The sequence below is a fragment of the Lepisosteus platostomus genome, chromosome 5, assembly GCF_059453375.1.
Source record: "Lepisosteus platostomus isolate fLepPlt1 chromosome 5, fLepPlt1.hap1, whole genome shotgun sequence".
In the NCBI taxonomy this organism is placed as follows: domain Eukaryota; kingdom Metazoa; phylum Chordata; class Actinopteri; order Semionotiformes; family Lepisosteidae; genus Lepisosteus; species Lepisosteus platostomus.
The window spans coordinates 15578499-15595087 of record NC_142615.1 but is presented as its reverse complement, the minus strand read 5'-3'; the positions used below and the strand labels follow the sequence as shown (position 1 = coordinate 15595087).

At 36.2% G+C, this 16589-nt stretch overlaps 1 protein-coding gene across 3 annotated transcripts in view; it reads left to right on the top strand.

Annotated features, from left to right (window-relative positions):
- LOC148664053 (guanylate-binding protein 5-like) overlaps positions 1-16589 on the top strand; it is a 32329-nt gene that overhangs the window by 6548 nt on the left and 9192 nt on the right. For all 3 annotated transcript variants that reach the window (XM_088631439.1, XM_088631441.1, XM_088631440.1), the window contains exons 3-7: positions 2820-3242; positions 4596-4844; positions 5485-5615; positions 7418-7710; positions 8735-8906. In XM_088631439.1, coding sequence (XP_088487565.1) covers positions 2833-3242; positions 4596-4844; positions 5485-5615; positions 7418-7710; positions 8735-8906 — 1255 coding nt within the window. In that variant the 5' untranslated portion in view covers positions 2820-2832. The remainder of the gene's footprint in view (positions 1-2819; positions 3243-4595; positions 4845-5484; positions 5616-7417; positions 7711-8734; positions 8907-16589) is intronic.

Sequence of the window (16589 nt, the reverse complement as noted above, 5' to 3'; positions counted from 1 at the left end):
AACCATGTGTCCGAGGTTACTGAAACACCAATAGAAGGATAAAACAGGTCTTGTGATCTGGTGTTTATCACCACACCAACCCTTAGATGACCATATCCTCTGAAAACACAGCCAGTTTAATGTGATAATTACCACTGTGCTGAATATTCCTAATTCAAGATAAAGGTGAGGTTGATCTGTGTGAATTCAAATCCAGATTCCTTCAGTTTATTAAAACAGATGAGTTTATTAGAAATACAATTAATACAACAAAGGCCTTTGGAAAGGAAAGTGGAAATGGTTGGAAATAGAGAATTTGAAAAGTGCAAGTTGCTAAGTTATAGAGTAGTGTTAACAAAGTCAAATTCTAATTTGAGGCAGAAGGCATCATGTTACATTAAGTCTTTATCAAGATAAACCAAACACAAAGTTAATAAATACATATATATATTAAGGAACAGTGCAAACTAAAAAAGCTTTGCGTCCGTATTGCTTATGTCTTGGATAGCGGGGAAGTAGGCATCATCTGGTGCGGATTTGTTAAGTAGAAGACTGCTGTGACTCTGCTCAGAAGCTGATCCAGAGTTGCTGTGGAGCTCATGTAGATGGGCTGCTGGCTGGAGAGGGTGGAGCAGTGGATCAGACTTTACTCCTCTTGTCTAGCTGAGCTCTTTGTTACTTCTTCTCCCTTGTCTGCTGAATTCCTTTAGACTTGACATCCACTAGTAGGACCTAAGGTCTTCTAAAACTTCCAGACTTCCAAAGTGTGGCTCTTGGCTTGCTCTATTGATTAGCCTCAGACAAAGACATACCAGAGTCTTTTCTTCCAGGGTTCTGATTGGCCAGTTCAAACCTGTGATTTGCATATCTTGCCTTCAGAAATTTTTATTGCTTCTAACAGGAAAGACAGGATAAAATATCCAATAATTGAGAAAACTCAAAACTTCTTCTGAGTAAAATTTACAAAGTTAATATTAGATTATTAGATTTCTGACCTACTCATGCTTTGCCCATTCATTTGATACCAAACAAGTACAGCCTGTTTATTTCTGAAATGATAATGATGAATTATATTGTATTTTAATTTAATAATGTAGGTTTAAGCTTTCGTAAGGGAATGAAACATGTGGCAACACATCCAGTACTTAATATAGTCTTTTATCAATACAGAATGAAGGATGCAATTTTAATAGGTCAAAATTCTGACTTGCTTTACAAGCAATTGGAGAGGATTGTATCCTCATGTATTCACTAGACTCAAACCTGGACCCTCAATCGATGTTGATGGATCAGAAAAATCTGAAAAATCCTTACAGTAATGCTTGTTGTAACCAGGATTCCAACTGTTCCAACTGTTTAATTATGAATTGCTCTTTAATTTAAGACCATACAAGTGATACAGTAGTTACAGGCATTTGCTCAGATATCCATTGTTTCTCTTAGTTTAATGCAGTTGGTTCTGTTTCTTTTAAATGTGATAAATAAAATATCTATTTATGGATGATTTTAAGGTATGTTTGGTCAGTTCCTTTAAAATGAATCTTAAAAAAAGTCCTTCTTGCATTTCTTACTAAGTAGTGGCCCTTAAATTATGGCCTTGTGTCAGGTGTTGGGAAATCACCTCTCTTGACTTGAGAATCACTAGCCCTGTTTTGTTCTTGGCTAAATGGTTTTATGTCTGTTTCAGTACAATTCTTATCTCTCCTTGAGAGAGGTTCACAGTCCTTCTAGCCTTTGTAGAAACTCAAAGAATAATAAATTCCCCATTATTCAGAGATGCAGGCATGCAGACTTGTTAGCAAAGTGTGGAACAAGCTAGACAGTAATATGGTTAAATTTAACAGCCTGTGTGACATTGTGTGGGTTTTAGCGACACCTTTCACCGGTTTCAGGCTCAATATCCCAGACAGAAGTAGAAAGTCAGCTTGTAGTCGCTCCATATTTAGCTTTTCGGAAGGTTTTTAGGGCGAATGTTAAAACTCAGTTAAGGATTTTATTTCTCTGAAGTAGAGAAGAGAGGATTATCTGAGCTGAAGGCTCATGGTCCTGGCATGAATGCTAGAGTAGCCACTTGAGCCTTTAATATAATGCTCCTAATTAAAGGTGATGATGATTAGAGAGATATTCACTTGGCTGTTAGGGAAGAGTGATATTGGTTTTCTCGTGTGGGGCCCTCTGGTGGTGATTAGAGATTTGGGTTGTGATTCGGGAGGTGAATTTATTTTGTTTTCTATGTGACACCTGTCTTTATTTTTCAAGAAACAGCTGAATGAGTCCCCAGATCAATTAACTAACTACCAAATGGGAAAATTAGCCAAATGGCATTTTTCATATTTGTATTGCTCTAATCGAGTATAACCATAGGCAAACCAGTTTTCCCACAGGTCACATTTTTATGCCATCCAGTCAGAGCTGACTTCATGGTTTCAAATAATCTTGCATAAATCAGACCTCTGTCTACTCCCTTAAGTTATTTGTGATCACAAAATAATGAATGTTGCCTAGCTGCTGTTGAATCAGGAGTTAGTCACCAACTTATAACACTGTTCCATTATATAATCACTTCCAAGTTATGACTTTGACTTATAATGCAAATTTCAGAATCAATTTGTATTGCTGGTTCAAGGAATTGTGATAATGTGTAAAACTAATCAATATACATTAACTGTTGACAGCTATAGTACGTATACATGTTTTTACAGTCAATTTGTTGTGGCACAGGTATCCTGAATGAATTAATAAGAATCAGAACCTATAGAATTTTTACAAAATTCACATAGTATAAAATAGTGAAAAATGAGTTAATGTATTCTTAAGTTAGTTTTCTCTTATTTTACCAGGAGCAGAATAGGCATGATGGCAACTCCACAGATATTCATTGAGATCCAGAATGATAAAGTTGTACTCAATGAGAGGGCAGCTGAAGTTCTGTCAGGAATGACAGGTGTTGCAGAGGTGATTGGCATTGTGGGTAAGCACAGGACTGGAAAGTCTTACTTGCTGTCTCGGTTCTTTAATGAAGACCAAGGATTCAAAGTTGGACATGGAGTGGAAGGATGTACCAAAGGCATTTGGATGTGGTCCAGACCACACCCTTTCCACACAAATGCCTGTCTCCTGCTTCTGGATACTGAGGGATTGGACGACTGTGAAAATAGGCTCATAACTGATAAGACTATATTTTTACTGACAACACTGCTGTCCAGCAGTATAATCTTCAACATCAAAGGATGTATCGACAGAAGCGCTATTGAAGAAATTCTGTATCCTTGGGAAGAAAACATTTTAAACTATACAACAATATAAATTACTAAAAAAGAAATCTTGAGCTTTACATAATCCTCCAATTTCATGAGCAGATTTAGTTTTCAGTTTAAAGTGAATTCTGGGGTGAGCTGTGGTGATCTTTGTTTATGCTGATTTGTGTCACCCATGATGCCCAGTACTGTTACTGTACCAGCTGTGTGGAGTTGTCTAATTGGAGAATTAGTTAATATCATTGCTGGGTCACTTCACTTCACCCCTTTCAGTACTGAACCACAAGTACATATGTGCAGTCAGAGTGTTAATGAAGTCTGCTGTAAAATATTTTTTATAATCTTATGACAGCTTCTAATCATATTCTAATCATATGAAACTGAAACTGAAACAATCTAATTATCTAGAACTGCAAAAGTCCAATAAAAGCCAAAATAAAAGCCAAAATCAGATTTCTGGAGCATTTCAACAGGACATTACAGGAAAAAAAGGACAATGAAGACTTATATTGGAATTTAAAACACATATCAAAATTATTGTTTCTGACTAACAAAGAGATTATAAATAAGAAAATATTATTATCCATGTTTAAACCAGGTGGTGCATTGGCACTGTGATTATCATTGCAGCCTTGCAGCACTGGGGCCCTTGGTGTAATTCCTGGGGTGCTCTCTGCATACTCTTTGCATGGGTTTCCTCCAGGTGCTTAACCAAGTGGTTTGGTAGAGTTGGCCCTGGTGTGAGTGTATGCCCTGTGATGGATTGATGTCCTGTCCAGGGTGTATCCTGCCTTTTGCACATTGATTCCTGGGTAGGATCCATCTCTCCTGGGACTCTGAAATGGACAAGTGCTTATTGTAAGTGATGCAGTGTTAAGAATTTTTCAAATAATAATAATAATAATAATTGCTTACACTTATATAGCGCTTTTCTGGACACTCCACTCAAAGCGCTTTACAGGTAATGGGGACTCCCCTCCACCACCACCAATGTGCAGCATCCACCTGGATGATGCGACGGCAGCCATAGTGCGCCAGACCGCTCACCACACATCAGCTATCAGTGGGGAGGAGAGCAGAGTAATGTAGCCAGTTCATAGATGGGGATTATTAGGAGGTCATGATTGGTAAAGGCCAATGGGGAAATTTGGCCAGGACACCGGGGTTACACCCCTACTCTTTTTGAGAAACGCCCTGGGATTTTTAATGACCACAGAGAGTCAGGACCTCGGTTTTACGTCTGATCCGAAGGACTGTTCAGTGATTTAAAAATATCAGCAATGTTAAACTCTATTTTTTAATTAAAGGCCATTATCAATGTGACGTCATAGATTTTTTTTTTCCTGAAACCCAGTACAGCTGCCTCTTACAAGTTGTACATCAGATGTCTTTCGTCAGTGAGGAGAAAAATAAGTCACTTAAAGATTACCTTCCGAACTTGTTCTATATACTGATAAGAGATTTCCAGTTTGAAGAATTTGATCATGATAAGTTTAAGGACAAGTTTCTGAATGCCTTGGATAAAGAAACAAAGACAAAATATAAGGAAGTCTTTGACAAAACAGAAATTCATATTCTGCCACAACCAGCTCTTGGGAAAGCGCTCAAGTAAGTATACTTTTTATTTATATATAATAATATAATAAACTATTCAGGAATTGCCAAATACTTAAACATTTTGTTCTTGTTTTTGAAAGTTTGCTGTGCTTTATATAATTTCTCCTTTCCAGTGTGTGTACAGTATTTGAAAGGAAGGGTCAAATATCATCTGTACTCAACAGACTCTGCTTACTTCTGTCTGTAATTTCCTCTCAAACTCAAACCTTCTGTTTTTGTTGTCCCCTCACATCCTTGCTAATGTATTAGGATTTGTTTTGGTGAGGAAAAAACAAGTGAGACACAATCTATTCATAGATCATCTTTTCTTCCTTATTTGCTTTTCACCTCTGCTAAACAGTTTTGTTTTCTGTCACTTAGTCTTACCCCTGTACCCCTATTATTTTGATTTGCCTGACATCATAATATGATATTAATTATCACTCTAATTATTATAATAATTATAACATTCTACTGTTCCTAAAATCCTATTCTATCTTACCTGATGGATCCACATTTTAAGTAGTAAACTATAATTTATAAATTTAAGTAAACTATAATTTCTATTTACATTTCTTTATTATATGTAAGTTTGGTAATAAGAGCATGCTTACTTAAGTGTTTTTAACATATGTACTTGATTCTTCTTCAGAAAACTCCCGGAAATAAAAGATGAAGATTTAGACCATGACTTTCTAACATCACTCAACACCTTTGTGACCACTGTTCGTGATAAACAGTCTGCTCCCAAGGCAGTGAAAAGTCTCGTCTGCACACCAGGAGGTAAAGCCTTCACAAGCAGCTCTGTTAAATGACAGTGGATATTCAGTTATGCGACTGTTGTCAATTACATCTCTTGATTTTCTTGTTCAAATTCTAAAAATGGAATGAGCTGACGTAAAAAAGCACTTTTTTTAGCACTTTGGCTTTACACTTTGGACAGTACACCTGGCTGAGGAACTGACAGTGCTGGTCGGAGATTAGTGTTGCCTCCTTACTGAAGAAGGATGAGCATGAGGGACCTGCTGCAAAGGATGTTGGGGTGGAGGGAGGGGTCTGTTACATTGGCACATTGAAAATGTCTCCATTTTCATCCTTTGTTTTAGCATATTTATGGGACAAATTAACCTCTTTTATACTGGGAGGTAATAAAATAAAACACATGGTTTTGGTTCCCCAGAAGTATATAGTGTATTCAAGAGTGATCATTAAATGAGTAAACTAAGATGTCAATGCATAGAGAGACTTGGCTGAACCCATGTTCCCAGGCTATAGGGTGAGGAAACTGTAAGCCCAGTTCAGAGAAGAGTGGCTGAGGGGCTGGTGCAGAGGTGGAGACAGGGGGAGGAATGAATTCATGAGCAAGGAGGAGAAAACGTTTACGTTTACAGTATATACACTGATATAAACTGATCATTGTGTCAGTGCTGGTGTACATTAAATAAATAATAGTAAGGAAAAATTGTCACATTTTGTAGCAATAATGTTTTGTGATTGTATGTATGATTCTTCTTCTTATAATACCTTGAAGAAACTAGAATTTAAAATGCAGTCCTCATCAGAATTCAAAGAACGAATAATTACATTGCAGATTTCTAATTGCAGTTTCATTTTTATTCCTCAGTTTCTGGTGAAAGATGTGATATTTTTCCTGAAAATACATATTTGCTTTGTTACATTTTCGTGCAGAAATGTGTTTTTTTTTAAACAGGGACAACCAATGAATTTTTACATCATTAATGTTTCAAATAATTCTGAATGTTATCACTGCAATTGTTGCAATACTAATGTGTTTCATTACTGTATATTGATAGTAATAATATGAAAAGTGTGTTAATGAAAGAATATGTATTTTTTAATTAAGGAAATTACTTCAGGAATGCTCACAAATTAGAGCAGCTGAGGGAAAATCCATCTTTGTTTTTAATGTAAACTACATTAAAAACTAATTTTATTAATTTCTGAAAAATCAGTTAACCAAATGTAAAAACTCGTCTCAGCACTTATTTTACTGCTGAGAATATAAGAAATGAGATATAAGCAATCTTCTGGGAAGAAGTCAAAATGTAATCTCACCCCCTTCACCAGGTGGAAGAAGATTTCCCAGAGAGAAAGAAATGCTTCTGTAATATCAAAAAAGTCCATGTGGCCACTGACAGCAGCACCTGGAGGACACAAAGGTTCTCCAGTATTGGACTCATTCAGTGAAGAAAGGAAACTCAGCCCCTTGGTCTTTAATTTCCTTTGACATGTTGCCCCAACTTTATGTCTGGGAATGTCAATCAGATGTGTCTCTTAATGCCTCAAAGTGCAAATATGGATCTCACACAAAGCATGATAAATATTAATGTTTACTGCCCTGTAATATTATTAAATATTTTTAAAATCCTGGAAATATTACAAAGAACTTTTCATTATTTTATTAAGTGTTTGAGGCATTAAAAGCATTACAGGTGCTGTCAGTTCCAGTAATTACTGGTTGTATTATTATGGTTTTTCAGTATAAATATACACATTTTGTTTGTTCTCATTTGCTTAATCTCAACATATCACCACCTGACATTACTCTTTTCCCCTCTGTGAAGCCTTTGTGGAGCTGGCTCGCTCCTACATCAACATGCTGAACAAACAAGACAATGTCTGTCTGACAGTAGCTGCTCTGGAAATGAATGAGGCCTGGATAAACAAAACATTTCTATTAGCAAAAGATAACATGGAAAATATTGTAACAGAGATGGAAGTTCACCTTCCACACAATGAAGATGCACTGTGCAAAGACTACAATGAAAAATGTGACAAAGTAATTGAGGAGTTCATGAAAAAACTGGAATATACCAGCGGCACGAATCAAAAGGAAGAAAAGAAGAAGGAGTTACAGGTAAATCTAAAAAATAGTTTGTCATTAAATACTAAATACTAAATTAAAATATCAGTAGAGAATGAATACTGTACTTGATTTCATTGTTAAATAGTTCTAACTTGTTTACTTTGTTTATAAAAAGCATACACATTTGCTACATATAAATATCAATAAGGCTGAAATGCTAATATTTTCTGAAAACCTGAATATCTCCCATCTTCCTAAATAATTTTTTAATCTAGTGAAAATAATTACACTGTTTATTGAAGAGCAATGAAAGTATAAGTGTCTAGGTTTTACATTAATAGCTACTTCATTGCATACATGAATATTAATTAGTCAGCAGATAGGTGTGTTATATGTTCTTTGGGATAGCAAAATACTGAGCTCAAAGCACAGATGACCAATGTTAACGAGTTCCTTAAAAATCTGTATAAAAAGCCAAAATACATGGGTTTTTTTATGCAAGAATGGTGAAGGTTTGCCCTGCTTGAGTAAAACAAATTGCCTGGTTAACAGCAAGACTCATTCATGCCATCAGTAGTCCAGGAAAAAAAAACAGACAACCACAGATGTATTTACTGATCTTTAGGAAGTGATGTAATAGAGAATTAGAGTACCAGAGGTTAAAATCAACTGTGTCACATTAAGGAACAGCAATGCATTGCAACACATTCACTAATATTTCCCAAGTAACATTCGCCTCCTAAATTAATTTTCATCATGCCATGCTGTGTGTTGTATCACATTTCGCAAAAGTTTTTCAAATTGATTTATCATTAACAGAAAAAGAATACAAAGATGCACAAGTTTGATAATAAAATAAAGGGAAAGGTGACATTATGGTTTTGTATGCCTTAGTAGATATGGTCTAGTGCAGAAAAAGGAAAGAACAAAGTGTATATCTTCATTGAAGCAGCAAACATATTGTTAATTGAAACTTTAGGAAAAGCACTTTAGGAAACCTGTTATTATTGTTTATAATCCCTTTTCTTTGCTTATTAAAACATGAATTTCCATCAAATTTTACCATTCCACTTAGAAACTGAAAGACCAATGGCTGAATGAACTTTGTAAAAAGAATTGCATGAAAAGATTTACGAATCTAAAGGATAAATACACTAGAGGTCTTCAGAATCACAAAGACAAAGAAATATTTAATGAAACAATGAAGAGCATAAAGAAGATCAGAGAAGAATACTTCATGTTTCACAGTAAGTTAAATTGTCGGCTCAATTTAATTGAAAACAATACTTTTAAAGTTGTTTTATCAATTGTTACAGTTTACTTCTGTTTTTTTAAGAACATTTCAGTACACAAAGAATGAGCTCCCATGGTGCTCTTAGTTTTTGGCCTGACGTGTTTTGTGCACTTCAGTGTTTAAACTCAGTGTTTAAACTTGTTTCCACAAGGCTGTACCTTTAAACTGTTGCTTGGTATGACTGCGGACCAGCAATTGACTTTAAGTTGTCTTGTGTCTTCCACAAACGCAGCAGAAATTTAATTCTCTGCTCAAGGATCGTGGTATATTTATATGATACAGTATACAGTATATACAGAAGCAGCCATTCAAGGTTCACAGTACAAACCCGTACAGCACGCAACTAACCACAAGCCACCTCGGCATATGCCACGGTACGTGATTGGCTGTCCAAAAATACCGACAGGGGCACTCGTGGTGCATTGGTCAGTAGTGAAAAGATTTGATCATTTAATCTGTTTACTGTGCACATTATAATCTGCTTAGTATTGAATATTTATATGGAATTTTACCACTAAAGGGAAATTTTAGTAGCTGAGCATAAAAAGAAGAGGAACATAACGCATCTGAAGGTCATAAACGATATTAATTTAGGAACATAAACATATTACTGTATGTAAACTGTACTGTATATGGCTGGTCTTGGTATTTTAAAGAAAAAATACACACCAGTATTCCATTTCTCCCTAAACATTTTAAGCATCAAAGTCTTACAGTACATGTGGTTATTTTGAAATGTTTTTACTTGCTCCTTCTGACCATATTACTGTACATTTATATACTTCGTGAAAAATTGATATTTCTAACCTTTGCTAATACGCTCGTTATCGGATAAACAAAAGCATACTTTTAGAATTGGATAAATAGGGAATATAAAATGGATTTGTGTATCTAAATAAATTAATAACGGTATAGCTATAGTTCTATATTGATATGTGTATTGCTGTTTCAGTGCATGTCTTATGATTTGCCTTGGCGGCGTGACAGCTTAAGTGACTGATATGTAAGCATGAGGTTGGATGTTTCAATCCAGCAATCTCTGTGAGTTTTCTTTTGACAAATAAACATTTCTTTGAAAAACTAAAATAGCAAATATTATGGACACTACAGTATATTGACATTTTTTATATTGCTAAATATCACATGTTCGTACCGTATGTAGACAGTGGTACCACAGGTTGTAGGGCGTAAATCCACATGAGCCCGAAAGCCCTACATTAACGTTGTGCATTCGCCTGGTGCTGCGCGGTTTACATCTCTCTCTGCAGGAGTGCTGGCTGTGCCGAATCAAACCGGTCTCACTGTTTTTTTCAAAGTAGGATAGGACGAGTCTTCCAGCAAAAGACACTCCACCTTCCCCCACGGACACATGTTTTCTTAGTAAAACAGGTTCACAGTGCGAAGCTGTGTCAGTCTTCTGTGTAAAGAAAATCGGTTTGAACACCATGGGGGCTGTTTTTAATAAGCTGCTGAGTAAAGAATAGGAATTTTCCTGCTGTCAGCAGTATTGTGTATATAGTTTTTTGTACAGGCTGTGAAAAGTTTCACAAAAAGAGGTCTTTAAAATTAGGCTGGTCAAATGATTATTTTAATTCTTAAAAAATAAATCAAAAACAAGATATAATGTTGTGTTCCTACTTAGACATTGCACGACTTTAAAAGCTTAAAAAACAGGTTTCGATAGTTAATAACCACTTTTTAAAAATGGGTGATTTTTCTTCCTCATGATCAGCTTAGAATCTCTGTTTATGCTGTAAGGTTTTTACTACTTAATTAAACGTTTAAAATACACGAATTTCATAAACACAACACACGTTTCGATTAAAAAAAATAATATTCTGTTATCTTCCTGGTATGTAGAACAGATCAGCAGGTTTTTTTTCCCGTATCAGAGGCTCTGAAAACAGTGTGCTGCCCACTGCACTGTGTCAGAGGGAGAGGTAGCATTGGAAAGGAGAAAGCGCAGAGCTCAATAATGCACAATGGCTGTGAAGCACCAATTGCGTTCATAACTTAGTGTTTAAAATTAAACAACGTAAATAATTTTCTTTGACTTCTAAGTCCCTTTATTATCATCAAGCACAGGTTTCTTTTTTGATGCCATCGTTAGACAAAGCAGGAACTTATTGTACTTTCTAATGACATTACATGTGGAAAGATTACAGATTACAGATTTTAATCGTCTTTAATTTTGTTATACATTTTAGAAAAGTTTCATCTACGCATACACCACAAAACTATTTTCGATTGTATTTCTGAATGCTATGTATAAAAAAACTTTTGAATGGCTGCATCTGTATTACAGACATTTACAACAAAGACATATCATAAAACATTTACATATATTGTTAAGTTATTACTTTAAATATATACTTTAAATTACTGTAAATATATTACTTTATTTTATATAACACCTTTACAACTGGCATCTCAAAGTAATACAGGATTCTGGCTATCAAATTCTGAACATATTGGAGATTGCTCAGTGTGGAGTTAAATAACCTAGTGAACAGGATGTGCATCTATTAATTGTGTTGAAAAAAGCCTTTCTTGATTTCTCTAGTTCCTAGTTTCTCTATGTTCCCTTTAAAATAAACGATTATCCCACAATGCTGTGTACTACATGGCCAGTAGGGAAACTAAAGGGAAATTTTAGTAGCTGAGCATAAAAAGAAGAGAAGCATAAAGCGTGTGATGGTCATAAACTATATTAATTTAGGAACTGCATCAGAGATATTTTTTTAACTGCATTACATTGGGGAGAATCACTATAGCTTACATTTATATAGAATGTATAGAAATACATTTTTCCTGCATCAAAGTTTAATTCGTTCAGATTCCCCTACATTACAGCCCCAGTGCTGCAAGGTAGCAATGCTAACCACTTCACCACCATTAAAAATGGATGGATATCTTAGTTATCTTTCTAATTCAGAGTGTAGTGAAAACCGGTTCAGGGACGCCAAATATGTAATCATAGTGGCTCTCTGAAGGCACCAGTTCTGTAGGGTTTGGGCATTTACTGAGACAATTATTAATTGTAGCAGTAAATCACAAAGTTGATTCTTTTGATGGCTTTAGAATCCAACCATGCGACATAACTCAAACAACGCGCACACACAGGTACTAATACACGAGGATACATTTATTAATACATAGAATATGCATATAAACCTAACAGATCTTATCGAGAGGGTTATCAGAATACAAAAGATATATATTCAATCAGTTACAAAGTGTTACACATCAAGAGGACATACGTTCAGTATATCATTCATTAAGACCGTTTCGTAAAGTGAACTTGGTTACAACTTCTACATTAGATACTCAAACAAGTACATAACTCTTAGGAATTAAATTGATATCAACTGGTTGGGATAACAATTGAATTCTCGAGCTGTAATGCATTGAAGTTGAATACTCATCCAATCTCTGGGGATTCAGATCTCCTGCGGGCACAAAGAAACAGTTGCAGGCTGTTGCTGTCCAATCCGCGCTCTCTGGCTCCGTGCCAGGCTGTGCTGTGCGGCTTGCGACGGTGCGCTGCTGATGCTCACTGTTGGCATTAACTAGCAAAGTTTGTGCACAGGAGAAAAGATGACTGTGGGTCCCAGCAAGTCAGGAAGAGGACTGGTTCGTTCCTGATGAAGAGCTAGTTCTGAATAGTGATTCAGCTTTCCACAGTTCCGACCTGTTCAGGAGGCCTGCTGCTGGTTACTCTCTGGCAACCTCCACTCTAGACTCTTAGAACAAAGGAAAGTTCTGGCACTCGGACACACTGGCCGTTCCGTGGTTGTCCGGGCTGAGTCTCAGGATGGTCAGGAGGCGCGCTGCGAGAATGTCCTGCCCTTGGGAGCCTTCTGCTCCTGGGCCGTCCTGCCCTGGAATTCTCACAGAATTCCCTTTAGAACAGTCCACAGAATCCTCTCCAGAATCCCTTCTGAATCTTGTTTTCTGAATCTTGTTGAATCTGAATCTGAATCTGAATCTTGTCTGAATCTCCCTTTCTGAATCTCTCAGGCTCTCTGTGTTGCCTGTTTTTACCTGGAGGAACTTCAGCTCATTGATTGGCTGAAAGTTCCATGGGCATCAGAGTCCCACGTGGGTTACTCGGCCCTACCAGTCCCTGATTGGTTGATCAAGGTGAGATATGAGTCACTTAGTCCTGACACTTAGGAATGCAATCCAGATGTCCAACTCGCACTCCCTAGACAGATAGGCGCCAATGGGTGACCATTGATCATGATAGCCAGGCTTAGCTAAGTGCATCCCCCTTTGGGAGCTGTCCTTGGACCTTAAATCACCTTGCATGAATGGTTTCTCTGTGGCTGCACCACAGAGATGAACAGAGAAATGAGGCCTAATTTGGGAAAGCTCAGAAACACTTAATTCTGCATTATTATTAAGCCTCACCGCTACAAGAGGTTTGCATGCATAATTTAATTTTGAGAGCCACTGAGACATCTGGTACTACTGTTGTATTTATGAAAAAAAACATACAAAAAGCATACTAACAACTGTGCCATCCTATTCCTTAGTTAATACATTTTATTTTTATAAACAGTTAACATTTTTAGCAAAATATTTACCCTATTTTTTCTTTAATTTTGTATTTAACTTATTTTATGATAGAAAGATTTAATGTACATTTGAACAATAAAAATATGGTATTACAAGATGTGGGGAAAAGTGCAACAATTTATTACAGTGCTAAATTTAATATTATTGATTACTAATAGTTTATGCTAACACCTAACTTTCTTAAGTAGATGTATTAAAAACAGGTGGGTAGCTGCATCAGCATGCATAGGCTGCAAAGGAACAAGTAATAGGTTTATTCCATGCTGAAAAAAAGAAGAAAGAGAACACAACGTTTCGGCCGTGGAGCCTTCTTCAGGTCTTGACACCTGAAGAAGGCTCCACGGCCGAAACGTTGTGTTCTCTTTCTTCTTTTTTCGGCCGTGGAGCCTTCTTCAGGTCTTGACACCTGAAGAAGGCTCCACGGCCGAAACGTTGTGTTCTCTTTCTTCTTTTTTTCAGCATGGAATAAACCTATTACTTGTATTAAAAACAGGTTTGGCCAGCCTAAGAGGGGGGGTCAGCTGACACTCCTTCATACACTCAAGTGAAAAATTAATAATGCCAATATAAACGTCAAATTCTCTCTCGCTTTGGCGATTTTGAAAAAAGTATTGAAACAAGAGAGTGAGTGTTTTTTTTAATTCCTGGTGGAATCGGGCTTCCATTAGAATCAAGTAATAGGTTTATTCCATGCTGAAAAAAGAAGAAAGGTACACATTCCATAAGAATCAGCACCCTTATATAGCGCCTTTATATAGCGCCTTTAAAGGTGGCTTCTCCTTGCACTTTGACAGATCGTCTGTAAATTAATTTTTGATTTAAAGTTTGACAGTAAATGTTTATATTGTAACGCATACAGCCTCCATTTCTTTATAACATTTTTAAAAATCGTTTGCGCAGTCTAAGGGGGGGGTCTGCTCTCATTGACAGCTGACACTCCTCCGTACACTTAAGTGAAAAATTAATAATCCCAATGTAAACATCGTATTTACAATTTGTTGATAATAAAAATGTTAAGTTCTCTAAAGCTTTCTCAGTCACGTACGATAGTTTACCCATGGAGCTGTGTAAGCATGCGAAGGCAGCAAAATATCAGCTAAATTTGAAGTTGTGACACCGAAAATATTATTAATAACCTTTTAAATCTGAAGGGAGATCTAAACGGATCCCCACACGATCAGAGGGCAAGACGGTGATTACTCATTGTTATTAAAAAAATGACTTAGATTCGAACATGTTGTGATATTTAGAAATATAAAAAAGTCAATTAATTGTCCATAATATTGCTATTTTATTTTTTCAAAGAAATGTTTGTTAAAAGAAAATGCATAGCACTAGCTGGATTTGAACAGCCAACCTCTCACTTAGAAGTCAGGCACTTAGACCATCACACCACTCACATGATGAGTGGAAAATTAAATATTTTCGTTTTCAAAGAATGTGGACCAGGGTAATACTTTGAGTTTACAGCTTGTCCAAGGTCATTCGTTATGAATACTATTAGTAATATCTTTGGTAAAGACTTTGATGGCGACAGCTCAAACGCTGTACATGAGAGGTTGAGCTTTATTAGCTCCACCTTGCGGAAATTCCAGATACTATTATTTTACTTGCGGTACCATGTGGTATTATGCAAGAATATACGGTATTAATACAGTATTATACGGTAACTTGAGTTATACCGCGACAAGCGTTATAACGCAGTATCGCCCGGTTGTTTTGAATGGCTGCTTCTGTAACTCCACCTGGCGGTTTTATAAGGTGATTCCGGATACTTTTAACATAATCTAATTTCCAAGAGGTAAAATGCGGTATGACCTGAAATGAATTGTTATGACGCATGTTTGATGCAACATGCCCACCGCGTTGTACCGCAGTGTACCCCGCTTATTTTGAATGGCTGCATCTGTAGGACAAAATATTTAATCTCTGCATCAAAGCATGAAAAATGATGTTGGAAGCCTTTATCATTGGATAAATTGAAAGCACTGGTCAGTTGAATTTACAGATTATTTTAAGAGCTCATCTCACATTGATTGAAACACTTGTGTGTGTGTTTTTTTTAAGTATGAATACTTATTCAATCAGTTATTTTCTGGTTTATATCCATAATTCATTTGGCAGGATCTGTAGAATTGGCTACACTTTGATATTATAAAGTATTTTGTGCAGATCAATGGCATAAAATCCCAATTAAATACTCAATTATTCCATATAGTAACCCAATAATAGATAAATATATCCAACGGGAGTGAATGCTTTTGATAGATAATGTATTAATTATATAAATAATGAGAAAGCAGCAGAGTGAATTCTGAGGTTTACAGAAATATTTGGGCCATTATTTTGAAGAAATGACTTCCATCATCACCATCAGAATGACAGTGACCCGAAACACACCATCCCAGCAAACCTCGAGTTATCTCAGCCAGTCCAAGTCAAATCCAATTAAGCAGCATTTAATATAATGGGGGGGGGGGATAGAAAGAATGGACAAAACTATCCTGTTTTGCTCATTAAAACATCTTATTAAAGCATCTCAAGTGATTACGTTTTTAACTTAAAGTGGATGTGTCTCGGTACTTATGTTGACTTGAAATCAATGGAACACAAAGTAAGTTGTTGTTATAATCTGATCAAACGTATGCATAACTTACCCAGAAATAACATATGGACGATTTACCAGGAATAAAATAACTCCCCAGAGTTATGCAAGATTTACATAAATCCAATATTATGTAAAATCCTGACCTGGGCGAAATAAAGACTTATTAAATATGAATTTTCTTTTAGCTTTATTTACACATTTTAACAGACAGCCTCCAAGTAAAAACCAAATGCTCCTACCTTCTGAAAGTACAAACTGAAAACCTTGAAAAATGGGCTGAATTATTCTAATTATTTCCATAATCTTAGATGTAGAAGTCAGACATGTTGGTCTGTAATCACACTTGGGTCAGTTTCCTCACTCTTCTTGTGGCTGGGCTCTATACTGGCAGTGAGCCTGACTGGAGCAGCTGTTGGCTCATCAGAACCCCTTCACTGCAGAATGTTA